This window comes from Grammomys surdaster, unplaced genomic scaffold, assembly GCF_004785775.1.
Source record: "Grammomys surdaster isolate TR1022 unplaced genomic scaffold, NIH_TR_1.0 130, whole genome shotgun sequence".
Taxonomy (NCBI): domain Eukaryota; kingdom Metazoa; phylum Chordata; class Mammalia; order Rodentia; family Muridae; genus Grammomys; species Grammomys surdaster.
The window spans coordinates 4,245,237-4,263,076 of record NW_021604588.1 but is presented as its reverse complement, the minus strand read 5'-3'; the positions used below and the strand labels follow the sequence as shown (position 1 = coordinate 4,263,076).

General features: G+C 39.3%; 1 protein-coding gene across 1 annotated transcript in view; it reads left to right on the top strand.

Annotated features, from left to right (window-relative positions):
* Nucleotides 1-17,840, top strand: part of Pappa2 (pappalysin 2) — a 230,674-nt gene that overhangs the window by 167,761 nt on the left and 45,073 nt on the right. The window contains exons 17-19 of the mRNA XM_028760041.1: nt 11,448-11,616; nt 13,039-13,174; nt 14,687-14,796. Coding sequence (XP_028615874.1) covers nt 11,448-11,616; nt 13,039-13,174; nt 14,687-14,796 — 415 coding nt within the window. The remainder of the gene's footprint in view (nt 1-11,447; nt 11,617-13,038; nt 13,175-14,686; nt 14,797-17,840) is intronic.

The following is a 17,840-nucleotide window of genomic DNA, read 5'->3' as shown; positions in this document are numbered from 1 at the left end:
CTCTACTACGGTTAGATTAGACTCTCAGTATTCCAATTCACAAGATAGAGACAATAGAAGCATTGGCCAGTGTGGTAAAGATTAAATGATTGTACACAAAAAAACTGAACACAATTTCTGATTATATTGTCTTGTCTCAGTAATGCCTTCTGTTGTTTATAATTATCATCACTACTACCACCATCATCACCATCATCACCATCACCACCACCACCTCCACCATCACCACCACCACCACCTCCACCATCATCACCATTACCACCATCACCTCCATCATCAGCACCATCACCACCAACACTACCACAACCACCATCATCACCATAACTACCATCACCACCATCACCTCCATCATCACCTCCATCACCATCATCGCCATCATCACCACCAACACTGTTGTCTCTATCATGACCACTGTCATCACTACTATCATGATTGCTACAATCACGACAATCATCTTCACTGTCACAATTATTTCTACCACCTCTCATCATTTTTGTCACCACCTACATCCCAGATTCTCTTAACACAGTAACAGTTGCTGAGTAAGCAACCCTGCTAGTGTGTTAAGTGGGATTGCTATCTTTTAACAAGAAATAATCTCAAATATAGTTTTTTTTTATCACTGGCCATCCCCTTCCTTCTGTAGTTTCTATATCCCATAAAAACAGCCTAGAAAACATAAAAGATTGGAATTATCATTCAAGAGACAGTTAGTTCTTCAGTAGTCAGATGGAGAAAACGGACATTTTGCTATCTTCAAAAGAAACACACACCAAAACAAAGTTTGTTGAGCTAAACATATATACTTCCCATCCTTAACCAGCACCTTCTCTGCAGGCTTCAAATCATTACAGTTCACAGAGCTGAAGTGAAAGTGGACCATGAAACAATAATGTCATACCTTGGAGAAAGTAAGTGGAAATAAAATAGCAATAGAGAGCTGGTCTGACTTCAAAACTAGCATAAGCATGGAATGTCCGTCTGGCCCTGAAGGACCAGGGCATGTCATGGAGTTCTTACCTTGAGTTTTATTTGACTCTACATCTTTCTGAACAACAGCTTGAGTTTCAACTAATTTTATTCTACCATGGGATTGAATAGGAAGACTTGACTAACAAACTACCAATGTAAGTGATTCAACATTAAAATCCCTTAAACATATTGGATTTATAACTTTTAAAAGCAGTAATCTATCTGGTGTATAAACCCTGTCATAACATTGTGTACACACAATGTATAACCGCATAACTGGTTATAACCGAGTATGTGTCTGTGTGTGTTTGTGTGTATGTGTGTTATCTGTAATGTGCCCATGTAAGAACAACACTGTAATCTCTATGTACACTCACACATCTGTTAGAAATAGAAATTTGTTTTCTTTCCATTAAGACTTTGTCTGGCTTTATAATTAGTGTTTATAGTAAATACATTCAAAGTTTATCCTTGGAATCCTCAATTCTCTTGCCATTGTAGTATCATGTGAGCCTTAAACTAATTTATCACAGCTTCTTTTGGCTTCAAAGTGACTGAAGATCTGTGGCAAGCTTTGGCCACTCAAATACACACCTGGGCACAGGCCAGCTCCTGCTCAGACTTTACAGGGCTGGCAGTTGATGCACGGGCCTTTACTTAGAACACCGCTTGTTGAACTCGTAAATGTCCCTGTGACCTTCAGACCTTAGCAATTGAGCATCTTACTGTAAAATTTTTAGTTCTGTATCCACTGCCAATTTCTCTATTAATAACAAAATTAACTATAAACAATGCTTACTTTTAATGGATAAAGTCAAAGACTTTCAGCAACATGCAACTTCATACCCCAGTGTTGTTTCTCATCTGCCCTTGGCTTGTCCTGACCGTTTCTGGCTCTGTTTACTCTGACTTTAGCTGGGTGGATGAACATTTTGGTAGTGACCTTGCCTTGTTCTTTAACAATGGGGTCAGGGCAGGGCAGACTGATTCATGAATGGTCCCCTGGGGGATTCTGGGTGGGTCAGTAATATGAAGAATTAAGTATGGCTAGAATACTGAGTACAATGGTAATATCCCACACATATACACACACTTAGGTCATCAGGACTTGCTAATCATTTCACTGCTTAGTGAGCCGATGCTGCTCATCATGTTTCATGGTCTCTTATTTTGTGAGGAATGTGTGTTCATCTCCATTTATTTCAAATAGCAAAACTGAGAACAAGGGAGGTAAAGTAATTTATTTCAAGCCAGAGGCTTATGAAGAACTCAAGCTGTAATTTTAGCAATAGTCATGTGGTTCCATAGCCTGTTTTGAATCATCCTGTTGTTTTTACTGATAATGATCATCCAGTGCAGCCACTGAATATGTCCTGAAGGTCACTGTGACTGTAATGTCCAACTCTTGCTTGTTATACCGGGAACTCTAGAATAGAAAGGGTTAACTAGCATCTCTCTTATCATCCATATGAAGGCATGATACACCAGGAGAATAGCATGTGTAGACTTTTCTGTACACTTTCCAATCCAGGAATGCCTATGCCTCCCCAGATGCTCTAATTATACATTAGTGGGACCAGATCTTATTGTTGCTATGGCTTCCAGGCACAGGATTGTAGGAAACCCTTTGCTTTCTGAAGGAGCAACAGTGGCAGCAAATGGTTCATTAGGTTAAACCCAGGCTGAAAGTACCTGTGAGTACCTCCTGTTACCCCTGTCTGTAGTGAGACTGATAGGCTGACAGAAACCTAGCTATAAAGATACTGGGTCTGGATAAAATTGTATAGATAGAGTCTTCAATCTTTTCTGAAAGAAATTTTGTTCTTTAAGACTTACTCCAGACTCTGCCCATTAAGTGGCTCTTCCCTACTATGGAAGGAAAAAGGAAAAAATGTTTATCTACATCTATACACACACCCACACCCACACCCACACCCACACCCCCACACACACACACACCCACACACACGAATAGAACCTGTTCAGTCCCTAGACTGCTACCTGTATATGTTTCAGGGCTAACCATTTGGCATGTTCTTCCCTGGGGAGGACCACCTTTCCCACTCCCAGCCTTCTTCCATTGCCTATAGCTCTTTGTGTAGGGTTGACACCTCATGGGTTTCTCTCCATCCATGGGATTTTTAAAGACACCATTTTTCCAGCTCACAACTTAGCAGTCATATTGGTGAACTTTGTGGATACAGCTTCTGATATGACTAGAAAATGTATTCTCACACAAATTTCCTGATCCTCTGGCTCTTACAATCTTTTCATCCCCTCCCCTCTTTTTTCCCAATGTTTTCTAAGGCTTAGATGTGGGAGGCTGGACTCTATAATTCTTCATTTTGGTTGGTTATAGCTTTCTGCAGTGGTTTTAGTCTGTTGCAAAGGAAGTTTTCTTGATGAGGAGTGAAGACTCTACTTGTCTGTGGGTATAAGGAGAAATATTTGTATACTGTTGTTGGGAATTATACCAGTTTAGTAAATTTGTAGTTATAAATTCAATACCTCTTGGACCTTACATGCCTGTTCCTTTAGCCTACCTATTCTTCTCTTTCAAAGTACTCCTTTCCTTAAATACTTCACATCTCCTGGAAGCTCCTTCTTAGAATTGGTAGTTTGAATTATAATGGGTCCATAGGCTCATATATTTGAATGTTGGGTCACCAGGAAGTGGGACTCTTTAATAGAATTAGCAGGATTAGGTGGTGTGGCCATGTTGGAGGAAGTGTGTCACTGTTTTCAAAAGTCCACACAAAGACCAGTCTCTCTCTCTCTCTCTCTCTCTCTCTCTCTCTCTCTCTCTCTCTCTCTCTCTCTCTCTCTCTGTCTGAATCTTTATCTCTCTGTGTGTCTCTGTCTTTGTCTCTGTCTCTCTGTCTGCCACTTTCTCTCCCCTTCTCTCCTCTCCCCTCCTCCTCCCCATCCCCATCTCCCTCTTCCTCTCCCACTCCCTCCTTCTCCCTCTGCCTAAGGACCAGACAGAATATAAAGGTCTCCGATACTGCTCCAGTGCCTGTCTGCTTGCTGCCAGGCTCCCTTGCTCCCTACTGTGATGATAATGGACTAATCCTCTGAAACTGTTGGCAAGTTGCCAATTAAATGCTTCCTTGTATAAGAGTTGCCATGGTCTCGATAACCATTTACAGCAATAAAACAGTGAATAAGATAGGGTTCCTGTAAATTAGTATACTGGTACTATACCTGTATTTGTCTTCCAAGCTGTGGAACCCAATGTAAGAAGTGTGTGTGTGTGTGTGTCTGTGTCTGTGTCTGTGTGTGTGTGTGTATTAACATTTCCCAATTGATGTGGAAGTGGATATATAGTTAGATGATGGAAATTGACAAAGACCATAGCTTCCTACTACATGTTTCCCTGCTTCTGGTCCAGTTAATCCTTGCCTTTCAGTGTGGTTTCCAGTTTTTCCAATATACACCAATAGGAACAGATATTAAGAAGCTGAATAACTGCAATAATTGGGTGCATTTAGATTTAAATTGCATGAGACACCTTGGGTTTTGGGGAGTTACCCAAGTATATTCTATGTGATAAATTCCATCAGATGAAGTAAAGAATGGGCCAGCAACATAACAAAAGAGATTAAGTAAGTACTGTTGAACTTAACATTTAAAAATGGTATGGATGATCTAATGAAAGAGGATGGAGAAGGGATCATAGGCAAGAGGAGGTCAGGCCTAGGGAGAGGATACTGATGGACCTGCCAGACTGGGGACCTAAGCTACTACAAGCAGAGTGTCCAAAGATAGAAGCATGGAGTCAGGCATTGACACACAATCAACAGTTCGCACACATCTAGGCGTTAGCAGGCTCTTCACACTGCAGAGGCTCTACTTTATCTGGGAGTATTTTATAAGGGACACTTTTGTTTGCTTCTTACTCAGAGAAGAAACACTGATCAAAGCCAATTCATCTAAGTGGAGAATACTGCTGATTCTATTTCTTGTTTGGGACAGACATCTGATGTTATGCAGTACAGAGCAACTATGATCAGCTGATGGCTAGTCACAACTGAAGTCTATCTGCTCCCCTTTTAGGATATTGGCTTGAGAAGCCAGGCCTGCAGTTTCTTAAAATGAAAACTGATGTGGAGCTTGGAAGTGCGGATGGATCTCTTTGGTGTGGGGTAGAAGATCTCTTAAAGTAGCCTAGATCTTCCCTTCTTCAACTTTAAAATGCATTGGAATGTCTTGGAAAACTTTAAATTAGATTCTTTTTAAAAAATTAGATTCTTATTGATTCAGTCTGGGATATAGTCTTGGATTCATTACTAACATGTTCTCAGATTCAAATTCTAATACTGCTGTTCTCAGTAGCATGTTGTAGGTAGTAAGGACCCAGAATACTCTGAAGAAAGAATCTAGTCCATGTAATTCAGTTCAGAAACCAAACATGTGTCATTGTAAAACTTAACCAGTCATACTTCAGGTTATTTTTCTGTATAAAAGAAATAATGGGATTGCCACCCCCTTTTACTTTCTATTTGGCATAAGACAATTTCAAATACACAACTGAGGAATTAGTTTTATTTTCTGATTCCTTGCAGGACTACAGGTACTTCCATACTATACTAAGGGCATTAGTGCGAGGTCATCTCAGTACCTTGACCTGTGTGACAACACAAAGTAAGTCCTTACACATCCACTGAAAAAAAATCTATTGATACCTAATATGAACCAGAAACAATGCCAGTTACCGAAAATATGGTATTAAGGCCCAGGTAGGAGTAAAACGGGAAGTAACACAAAAAAATAGAAAAAAAATGACAGGATAATTATAGAGCATGCATTCTGTGAAGGCAAGAAGGACACTATCTCTTAATAAAATGAAATGGTGACAGAGGGCTCTCTTGGTGATAAAAACATGTTGATAGATGGGAAGAAAGAGATGGGTCCAGTCAATAGTACAGTATTGGAAGCAGGAAGAATGGTACTCAAGTCCCTGTTCTTCGAGATCTTGTTCTTCACCTGTAATTCTCATCCCAGAGTACATAAAGTACACTTAAAAACATGACTATGGTCATGAATGGTATAATAGAAAGTGAAGCCGTGTAATACAGGACCTTGCAGGCTAATATGAAGAGGTTGGTCTTTAATGAATTTAAATATTTTATTTTGCAACCAGAAACAAATGAAATGCTCTACAAAGGAAATGTTACAAAGGAAATAAATGTGATTTATTCATTTTTATGAAAATTTCCTCTACTTGATACTTGCTAGCTAAATAAGAAAGGGTACAGGGAAATGGAACGTCTAGCTGGAAAGTAAGAGAAAAGCTTTGTAAAAGTAAATTTGTGGCTACAGAGATCCTGGGACAAGCTCCAGGAATACCTGCAAGAAGGAAGTCACTGGGCTTGCTGATGGATTATGTGAGACCAGACGGGATTGAGGAAAATGGAAGCTTGAGAGAGTGTAATCTGTGAGGTTTCCTGGGCTTCAAGTTGGAGCTACAAGGTAGTTGATGATGTCATTCACTGTGCTGAGGATGTCTGAGGGTGAGTAAATGCAGAGATGTGGAAGCCAAGAACTAAGGACTAATAGTCCATACTATGTAGATAGGGTTTGGGAGTAAAGCTATATTGATAAGAATTCTTCTACAAAAGATTAGTTCTTCACTCTTTGATATCTTTTTCTGTTAATGTTATTTTCACGAAGGACTCCCCACTATAGACACCAGATGCCCTTGATTGGCAAAGACATGATAATTCTCTTGGACCCAGAAACCATACTCTTATATTTCTCCAAGGGAACATAAATATGACTTTTGACAAGCCTTCAGTGGTGATAGAAAAATGGGGTAGACTCGTGTGTGCCTCGAGCAACATCAATCAAACATGCAGCCAAGTTTTGATTACAAGGTCTTTACTTCTGGCAGGGATATAAGACAGAGAAAAGGCACAGCTGGGCTTTCAACAGTAGGTGGGTACCACAAGCTCTGGAAATTGGAAAAAGGTACCTCTCAACTTGGAAATTGTGGTGATTTGTCTGGAGAAGTTAGAAAGAAAATAAATGCAAACCTTAGCCTAACCCCATCTCCTCATGATGCCATTTACAAAATAAGGAATTAGAGAGCAAGATCGCCCGGCTAACATCCCTTGCCAAAAAGTTGGATGCTCAGCAGGGACCAGATGGAATGGTCTCAGGCTTATTAGGTAGATGATCCCATCTATTTTCCCTGTATTTACAACTTACTTTTACTAGTATGGGAAGGACAAGAAATTGTAGGAGTTTGACAACCTTGTTGAATATAAAAAATATGGGCAAATTTAAAAAATCTATGTGGTCGAGACTAAGAGATCTAGTTCAATAATAGATATACAGAAGGCTCTGGGCTTGGTCTCAAACACTTCAGGATCAAAAGGGCCAGAAGCAAAGAGTGAAAGCAGAGAGGAAAGGAAGAAAGTGTCTTTGGCCAATTCCAGATTTGGTTCAATATGCTTGATAATCTGGATTTGCAAAATAACTCTTACTTGGTTCTGGTGAGAATACTCTACAGATTTCACTGGAAACCCATTTGTCTAATGGCTGGGATGTTGTATTGTATCTTGAAAACTTCAGTCTCCACTCCACCTTTAGCTGGTTGTTTCCTTAGAGGAAGGGACACAAAAACTTGCCTTCCTTGACTACAGTCTTTTCTGTGAGGACACAGCAAAAATAGCATTTGAAAACAAAGCAGTTTGTTCTCAGAGATGAAATCTACCAACACTGAATCGGAGAACTGTGAGTAATTGGGAAAGTCACCTAGTTGGTCACTAGTATTACTTTCCTGTAAAAGGCAACACTTTCAACTTCCCTTACCCCACTGGGATAAAGAAAATTCAGAGTTGAATGTGTTATGTAAAAGATAGTGGGATGAGTTTTCACAGAAGTCTTGTACTCTGTCTTGGGAAGGATCTGTCTGTACAGATTGGATCAGTGCCTACTGATATCATTCCTTGAAAACTACTCACACCATGACTTTGAAGAGTCTCCTGGCTCCTGATCTACACATATTGTTTGAAGGAAGTGGACCAAGAGGGGTAAAGGCATTTTTTTTACACGAATAATCCTATAAGAGTGAGTCTATAAGGTCAGTCTGTGACATCACCAGATTAAGCATCTTACGGAGGCAGCTATCACGAGTGGGAGATCAGGATCATGTCACAGTGCCTTGGTCTAGAGAGTTGCAATAACAGTACTGTAGAATGAGTGACTAAAACAACTGGCACTTATTACTCACAGTTCTCAGTGACAGTGTTGGTAGATTTCGTCTCTGAGAACATGCTTTTTTGTTTTCAAATGCTATTTTTGCTGTGTCCTCACAGGAAAGACTGTAGTCAAGGAAGGTAAGTTTTTGTGTCCCTTCCTCTAAGGACTATAGTCGCATATGAGAGTTGTGTCTTATGACTTGATTATCCCTCCATTGTCCTCCTGCCTAATGCAGTCATGCTGAGTATTAAGGTTTTGCCATAAATTGGGCAGTTGGAGAAGAGACAATCATATTGTCTATAGTAGTAACTGAATAAAGCAAAGTAGGTACAATGTTTTAGGCTTCAGTCTCAGATAGGCCTTAGAAAGAAATCAAGTTTCTTGGAACTAGAAATTATCCAAGGCATTCCAATTTTCTGATTATCATAGTGTCTTTGGAATGTAACAAAATAGGCAGAAAGATCCCGTGACACACAGGCTCCATTCCATGACTAAAGACTCAGGCCATTAATCATGAATCCACAGGTAAACATGGTCAGCACAATGAAGCACCCCACACTACTGGACCACAAGGAATCAGCTGACTGCTTTGGAAGCAGTCTGAGAATGAGACCTAAACACTATCATCTGATGTAGAGGTACAGGAGCTGAAAAACAAACAAACAAAAACCTAGAAACGTATAGGAACCTTTACAAAAGGGCCTGATTGCTGAGGGAATAGGGATGCTTGCCTTCCCTCACGCACACCTAGTCCAGCGACCTCTGCCTTAGCTGTGCTGCTTCTCTTGCTACCTACCAGTCTCCCTCTTTGTGCTACTGCTGGTTTGCAGCACAGGATCTGTCCCATTGTGTGGGTACAACCGCAAACATCCAGACGCCGTCTTCCCAATCCAAGCTTAATCTGTCTACTCTCACCTCTATGTTATTAAACTGGCAAGGAAATGCATGAACTCTACATTCTTAAATGGTTTCTCACTCTGGGCAAGGAATGGGGAGACTGTTTCCATGGTTGAACTATTTTAACCAATTCAGAGAAAAGTACCACATGAAGTAAAAAATACTGTCATCTTGGCCAAACATGGGTTTTCCTTTGTAATCACACTGACATACAAGGAGAGATGGAACAACCTGGCTTCCCTCCTGATGTCAGTGATATTGCTGGCTCTCTATATTTGAGAAATGTCAGTTCACCAGAGATATGGAAAGGGTCTCAACTGTGATTGGTGGGAGAAGAAGGAATTCCTCTGGAGGGTTTAAACTCTACAGGGTAAGGGGAAAATAAAAAAGACAACTGAATTTAAGAGGGTATATGTAGGAAGCTTATTACAGTAAAATGAACTGCAAAACCTTTACTAGAAAACACTTTTGGAGTATCATCTTTGTGAGAAAGAATCCACATACTAAGTAATACAGAGCATGCTCTTTTATTTGCATAGAGTTCCACAATGAACATACCTAACATATGCTAAGGAGATCATGTGTAGCATGTCACCTGCTAAGGAGATATTATTTTTTATTCAAATTGTTTGAAAGCAAATGCATCCTGTGATATAAGTTCTTGGGAAAAGAGAACTTAGCACCACAGTGTGTTTCTTTATCTATAAGGGGAGATAAAAGTAGAGTTTTTGTCTGAGAGTTACGATAAGTTGATTTGTTTGTCATATGTCTTGCAATTTACCTGAAGTTATTTAGTGATTTATAAATCAAGCATTTATTTAGTTCCTCTTTTCAGTTATATACTGGTTCCTAAAAATTGAAAGCAAGAAATGACACAGCTGCTATCTACCCTAAGTTCCCAACCCAATGGGAAAAAAATAATTTCTACATTTGTATAACAGAGCGATCCATGTTTTTTTTTTTATAGCAAAATGGGCAAATATTACAAGCACACAAAAGATATTATACAATTGTTAGTTAAAAGTATATATAGAATGATATATGTATCTTAATATTAAAATGAGATTATGATACGAGAAAATGTCATTTCAATGTTTTGGACATGTAACACAAGCCTGTAATACCAGGCAACTAGAAAATGTTGGTCCAAGGATCCAGGAGTTAAGTGCACTTCACCCTTATCTGAGGCCAGCTTGGATTAGAGGAGACCTTGTCTCAAAAAGAATTCTCCTCTCTCTCTCTCTCTCTCTCTCTCTCTCTCTCTCTCTCTCTCTCTCTCTCTCACACACACACACACACACACACACACACACACACAAAGGAAAGAAAGTAGATGGCAATTTAAAGCCACCATCTACATGGTGGAGAGAGCCAGAGACGAAAATCTTGTTTATATTTTCAGTTGTAAGCTTACCACAACTACGAGTTTTGTGAATCAGAAGTAGATATGGTAAAACAGCCAGACTGGAAAGCACCTTCTGACTTCAGTGAGTCATAGGGGAGTAGAGTGGAATAAGAACCCTGGTGTGTCTGACTCCCATCCATCTTAAGCCCAGTCTCTGGTTGGGGGCCATGTCTGGGCCTGGGACAGAGGGATAGTTCTTCTAGGACATTATTGAGTCATACCTACTGAACGATCTGGTGAAAGGTGGGAACCTATTCCAAGGGGGGGGGAATCAATGTATACACAAACAAAACAGAGATAGTGAACTCAGTGAAGAGATCGTCATTTGAAGGTCAGGTGAGCCTCTGTTTCAGAACAATAACTCTTAATAACTCTTTCTCCTCAAAGAAGCAATGGCTATTAACAACTTCAGCAAATGTAACACCATAGAACTGGTGACCTTCAAGTTTTATCTGATTCTTCCCCTGAGTATGTGACAACACTGCTGTACTCTGAACTATATGACATCTCCCAATGTGCTTATATGTGAAACTTTGCCCATAAACAGTCCAATAGTTGCTATTTATTCACTCTTGTTGGAGTAGCAAGTCAAATATACAAGACTTCCTGGCACTGCTAACCATAATGAAGACATTTCAATTTCATAACACACAATGGGATGTTTAGCTAAATAGAACCTATTGCTCTCTCGTTTTATTTTGTTTATTTTGTGTGTGTGTGTGTGTGTGTGTGTGTGTGTGTGTGTGTGTGTGTGTGTGTGTTCCCATACATATGGCATGAGATGTATGGAGAAATTTTGAAAGTCAGTTTTCTCCTTCCAGCATGTAGGTTCCAGGAATTCAACTCAGGTCATCAGGCTTGGCACCTTTACCCTCTGAGTCAAGTCACTGGTCCCATTTGCTGTTTGTTACACACTTCTGAGGATTCAGTCTTTCCTTATGGGATGTTTGGTTTCATGTCTTATTAGCAAGTTCCTGAAGATCCAGTGCTTGGATGATGGAACCTGGGAACAAGGGAACTGTGTCCCTGTGGTTTGTGAGCCTCCTCCTCCTGTTTTTGAAGGCATGTATGAATGTACTGATGGCTTCAAGCTGGACAGCCAGTGTGTGCTCAACTGTAACCAGGAAACGGAAAGGGTAAGGAAGACTCTGTGAACTTTTGCCCTCACCTGTACAGCCATGACCATGACATGATTTCTGAGAAGTGAACTTTAAAACCCAGCAGGCAAATCTTCATGCAGCTGGGCTCTAATGAGAGGCACTGATATTTCATAGAGAGTTCCTGACATTGTTAGTGTTTTAGAGGCATCCTCTTCCAATTTCAGAGTTTTCTTTGAGATAAGGAGAAGAAACTAGTGAGTAGGGTACCAGGGTTCATGTCAAGCTAGTCTAGGATCCTGATTTGGCAGTGCAGTAAACTCTTGTGCATCAACTGACCTACCTGGGTAGGAATACAAGAGTTGTGGATTACTTTTTTGACAATAGAACAAAGTCCCAAACAAAAACATGAATTGATGAGCAAAGCATGTTAAAGTGCTGTTTGACTACTACCCTCCCTAGGATGCTGGCACAAGTCTGAACTTAAAACCACAGTGTTATCATGATTGTATGACTAAACACAGTTTTATTTTAGACACTCCAAGTACCACACACACATACATGAGACAGGAAGTGAAGTAGACTTTGGCGGCAAAAATCAATAGCCTTCACCACACCCTTGGCATGAACAGATGTGAAAAGAATGTGTGATAAAATGAGATCCAAAGACATCAGACATGCCAGAGTGAACTGACTAGTTAAGACAGCAACGGGTTTACCAGACAAAGGCTGGGTTATTAATAGATCTGTATTTCTTCCCTTGGGTTTTATACTTTTTAATTTTCTCTGTGTTACATCTAGATAGAGTATACATTTTTTTTTGTAGAGGGTTCTAGTGTGAGCCAAGAGTTATACCAGGCAACAGGCATGTGGAGAAAGGGAATAGACTTCAAACAGGACTAAAAGCAGCAGTAATGTATGTATTTCAGTAGAGAGGCCAAGACATACCTTTAGGAAAATTATTAATTACTTTCACTACACAAAACTTGCTTTGGAAAATTTTCAGCATTTGCCACAAGCAACATTTGTGTTAAAACATGTATGAATCAGGGCATAACAACATCATCTGGGGAAAATTTCCCCAAACAGAATGGAATACACCCCTCTTGTCAGCAGCTTATTGTATCCTCAGAGCTGAAGGGGAACATAATGGTGGTAAGTTTTATGAATGGAAAATTTGTTTATGATTGCTTTACCTGGAAGCAAGAGCTTGTCTTGGGTTCCCTATTTGTTTATCCTTCCATCCATCATTCCTTCGTTTTCTTTTCTTCTCTTCTTTCTCTTTCTTATTCTCTGTTTACCATTTCTAACTCAACTTATTGTTCTAATCATCATTTAGTTCAAGATCCAGAAGTTAAAGGATATTATCATTTACTCAGACCACTTCAGACCACTTTCCCTCCTCCTACAATGAAATTAATGAAATAACAATAGTAGTGTTTTTTAATTTCAATTTTCTAGATTCCCATCCTCTGCACTAAAGAGGGGTTGTGGACCCAGGAATTCAAGTTGTGCGAAAACCTGCAAGGAGAATGTCCACCACCCACTTCAGAGCTGAATTCTGTGGAGTATAAGTGTGGACAGGGATATGGGATTGGTAAGAATGGAGATCTGTTCATGTCACCCACTTTGCTTTGGGACACGGAGTGTATCCATCTGTGTGGCTGGATTTATAGCTCTGAAAGAAAAGATACACCTGAACAGCTACACCCACCTGATGCAGGGCTCCTCCCACCTGATGCAGGGCTCCTCCCACCTGATGCAGGGCTCCTCCCACATGATGCAGCGCTCCTCCCACATGATGCAGGGCTCCTCCCACATGATGCAGGGCTCCTGTATTACCTCTGTTGTTGCAGAAAGGATTACTTGAGATGGCACCCACTTGTGTTCTTCAGTCTTTCTCACTTGTGTTGTTCTTCAGTCTTTCTCTCCAGAGGACTGGGTTCCAGAACCTGTGGGCAAGCGCTTACTCACGTAATTTCAGTTAATGTTGTTTGGGACCAGAACTGACTTAGGGTAAAGTTAACTCAACTTCACCCAAACTGGCTCTACCATAGTAGAAACATTGGAATTTGTATGAAACCTTATGAGACTGAGTCTAAATTCTAAATTACACAGGTTCAAAATTTTCCATGCAATATAAATGTGCATAACATGAATTAATTAAAAACCTCAGTCATTTTTCAGTATATTCTTCACTGTGTTCCAAGTATTTGTGCCTTGATGTCTTGTGCTTAGACCTGGTTCAATGGTGTTTCATGAACAGATTCTCACCCTGAAAACTTCTGATTTTTATATAAAATATTACACACACACACACAGAGGCAACTAAAATGATGTAACTTTTAAAAAATATTATTTACTTAAAGACACAGACATATAGACAATGAGAATTGAAAAGAAGGTTAGAGATTATATAATTTGTGGATGAGCAAACAGAGAAACCCCAAAATGAATTTTATTTGAATAGGCTTTGAGGAGGCACTTGGATTGCCCATGTAAACAAACAGAACAAGAGTTTCCTTTGAAAGAACAACATCTCTGCTTCTGGTTTTGTGTGTTGCCTCCTTTACTTGAGTAGGCTTCTTGGTTGTGCATGTAACAATGTGTGCTAATTGAGAGGCTAGGATAGGCTGGGAGGAAATGTAATGCTCTCTGCCCCACATCCTCCCACCCCTCCCCAGCTATTTAAGCTACAAAGTCACAGGTGCAGTATATATAATGTTCCTGGGAGATTAGAATTAAATCAAATATGTTTAAAAGGCATCAGAGTTTGGCAAGCTGGATCCCTGATTTGGGGATATTGGGGATCTGCTAAACCAGACATTGATCTCTAAATTGTTGAATTGCTCAGTGATATATTGATGGCTAAGGAGAGGATATACTATACCAGGCAGAAGAGCTAAGACATAGGGAAACTCGAAGAGTTAACTTGCCACAGTGGCTCTTGCTCACCTTACGTAACAGTGTCCATCCAGGTACACGGTAGGTGAATGTTAACCCTGTCTGTAACTACCATGATGTTATGGCCTAGAGTGTAGAAAGCAAGCATTGGAAAAGACTATGATCTGAGAAATTCATGTCTCTGCTATAAATTTCAATTCCTTAGGTGCAGTGTGCTCCCCATCATGTGTAATCCCCCCTAATGACCCTGTGATACTACCGGAGAATGTGACTACTGACACTTTGGAGCACTGGATGGAACCTGTCAAAGTCCAGGTAAGCACAGGGTAGAGATAGAGCCAGAGACCAATTCTCAAGTGGCGGGACACTCCTTAGGAGGATTTAGAGGACCTCCAAATACCCTGGTATTAAACAACCATCTGGATGATTCCCTTGATCAAAGAGAAACCATCAAGTAAGAAAAGGAGAAAAATGGCTGAGGAAGCAAAAAAAAAAAAAAGGAAGGAGACATTTAAAGGGGAAAGTAGAAAGAAGATTCAGAGAGATAAACAACAGCAAAGAAAATGAATAATGAAAACAAGGCAAGAAGTGTTAGGATAAACTGAGGAAATATGTAAAGATGAGAGGAGGAAATAGAAAGGCTGGGTTAGAAAAGGTCCAAATACAGTACCACAGGGAGAACGTGGGTAGCAGACAGGGTGACAGCAAGCTTCACTTTCCTGTCTTTCTAAACCCAAGAAATTCTACCCCAAGTCTTCTGCACTTTTAACTCTAGGCAAAAGCTGTTGTAGCTCTGGTCTCCTCTCTGGTCCTCCCATGAAATCACTGCCTTCCAGGAGGTTCAACGGAGTCTCTTTCTATCACTGAAAATATCATAGTGTCTGTGTCTGGGGGAAGCTGTCCTCATGTTTCCTCAGAGCCTCTTCTAAACCATATTTCCCTCCCTAGAATCTACACTTGAGACTAAAACCAACAGAACAGAAAACAGAACAACCGAACAGAACAAATAGAACAGAACAGAACAGAACAGAACAGAACAGAACAGGACAGGAGACAGGACAGGAGACAGGACAGGAGACAGGACAGGACAGGACAGGACACAACAGAAAACAGAAAACACAGAAAACAGAAAACAGAAAACAGAGAAAACAGAAAACAGAAACACAGAAAACAGAAACACAGAAACACAGAAAACAGAAAACAGAAAACAGAAAACAGAAAACAAACAGAAAACAGAAAACAGAAAACAGAACAGAACAGAACTGAACTGAACTGAACTGAACTGAACAGAACCTTTACCCCCTTCAAGGCCACTGTCCTCTGAGCCTTAGGTTGCACATTCCTAGTCCTAGGACCACTCTAGCTCCCAGGCCATGGGTGCTCCAGATAACACCCCTGTTGCAATGTTCATCCGTTTCCACACCCATCATTTGACTCATGTAAAAACTCTCAGATCTATATTTTCTTTTCTCCAAGGATCATGTTCACTTTCTGGCTCTCACACACAAACACTTTCCTTCGATCACTGATTTTGATTTTACAAAAACTGAAGTGAGAATATTTTATGTGTTTCTGAATTCCAAGTCAGTGTCCTTCACACTAAAATCAAATCAAATCAAATAGCAATCCAATAATTAATAGTAAATACCACAATGGAGCAAAGCAAGGAATTGCCCAGGGTCTTTATTGATTATCAGTTCTTCTATTAGTGTTGTATCAGGGAGTATTACTTACAAAGCATTCAAGGGTACTAGGTGTTTAGGAAACTCAAACTGTATTGTACAAGAAAAATCAATGAATCTAAGGAAAACAATGAGATGACTGGTATATTGTTTTTAGAGTCATCAATGATGAGATTATGTTCCAGCCACTGATGAGCTCATGGATTCTGTCATTTTGTGACACTTAGGGACACATGAAGAGTGCAAAATCTAACCTTGTCTTCATAAATAAGAAGAAATACCTCATAAACCTAAGAAACTATGTTTGATAAAACTCAATATGTTCACTAAAACGCTGTAAACCAAATAGACTGTCTTGGAGGTTGTTCTATATTTTTACCCAGTTTGGGTAAAATATTTTACTTCAGTTTGGGTGTCCTTTCGGAGCACTTTGGCAGTGTATAAAATAAGAGAGATATCACATCCTACTAAAGGCTGGGATACTTTGGAATACGAAAGGAAGTGTACCACACACATGTCGCAATTCCACTAAGTACTTCAATTATATTCAGTCATTACACTTACAAATAAGGCAATTGCTGCTTATATATTTGATATCTAAGAACACCTAATTTGAGTAGAGTTCATTTGTTTAATAAATAATTCTTGCCACTTTCATGGAAATCACTGTTTCAAATCATTTTAATTCCAACAAGACTACAGAGAGCAGAACTACTAAATTATATTCTTCTTAATTCTGCTTCAAATGACTTCGTCCTTTGTAACAAGAATGATAGCTCATATTTAAATAATACTTTATTGTCTACAAACTCCAATGTATGTCCATTGCTATAAATATATACATGGTTCAAATTATATATAATTACATGTATGCAATTATGTGTGTAACTATATGTTTTATATATGTGTATATATAATTTGAATTTTATCACAAATAACTAAGCTCAGAAAGATTGTATTATCTCTACTTTACACATATACAGGGATTGCTATATAATCTTTCCAAAATTTTACAGTTGTTAAGAAGTGGAGAAATGTTTAAGCAATGTTCTCGACTATAAATTGTGTGACAGTCTCTGTATTACCACACCCACAGCAATCATTTTCCCACTAGCTGTTTGCTTGGGATAGTTTTCCTGTCAGAATGAAAATAGGTCACTCTTTTCAACCATGAAAATCATCCATCCATCCTATATTTTCTTTCCTTATCATGACATCTTTAAAAAGTAATTTAAAGAGAGATATTTCCCTATAACACTACGTTTCTTTTTTTTTTTGTGGCAGATTTTGGTTTGCTTTTAAAGAGCAGAGAAGTCTGCTTTCAGATATCTGTAGTTTATTTTTCCTTCTCTAGAGGACTGGTTAGTTTTTATTCTTGCAAATGACACCCAAGTTTTATAATAGTATGTAATTTATTAAAGGAATAATCTCATAAAATATAAACTATCTGGGCTTTCAATGAAAAATACCTACAAGAAACAACTGACATAAAAAGAGAAAGGTAGTTTGCCCTTGGGAACCTCTGTGCCCTCCCTGTCAAGGAGAAGGAAATGCTATTTATCTTGCAATATTTTAATAAAAATTATTACACACACACACACATCCATCAGTTTCCAGTATATATTTCTTAAGTTTAAACGCTATTTTAATTTATTTAGCATAAATTTTACTCTTTTA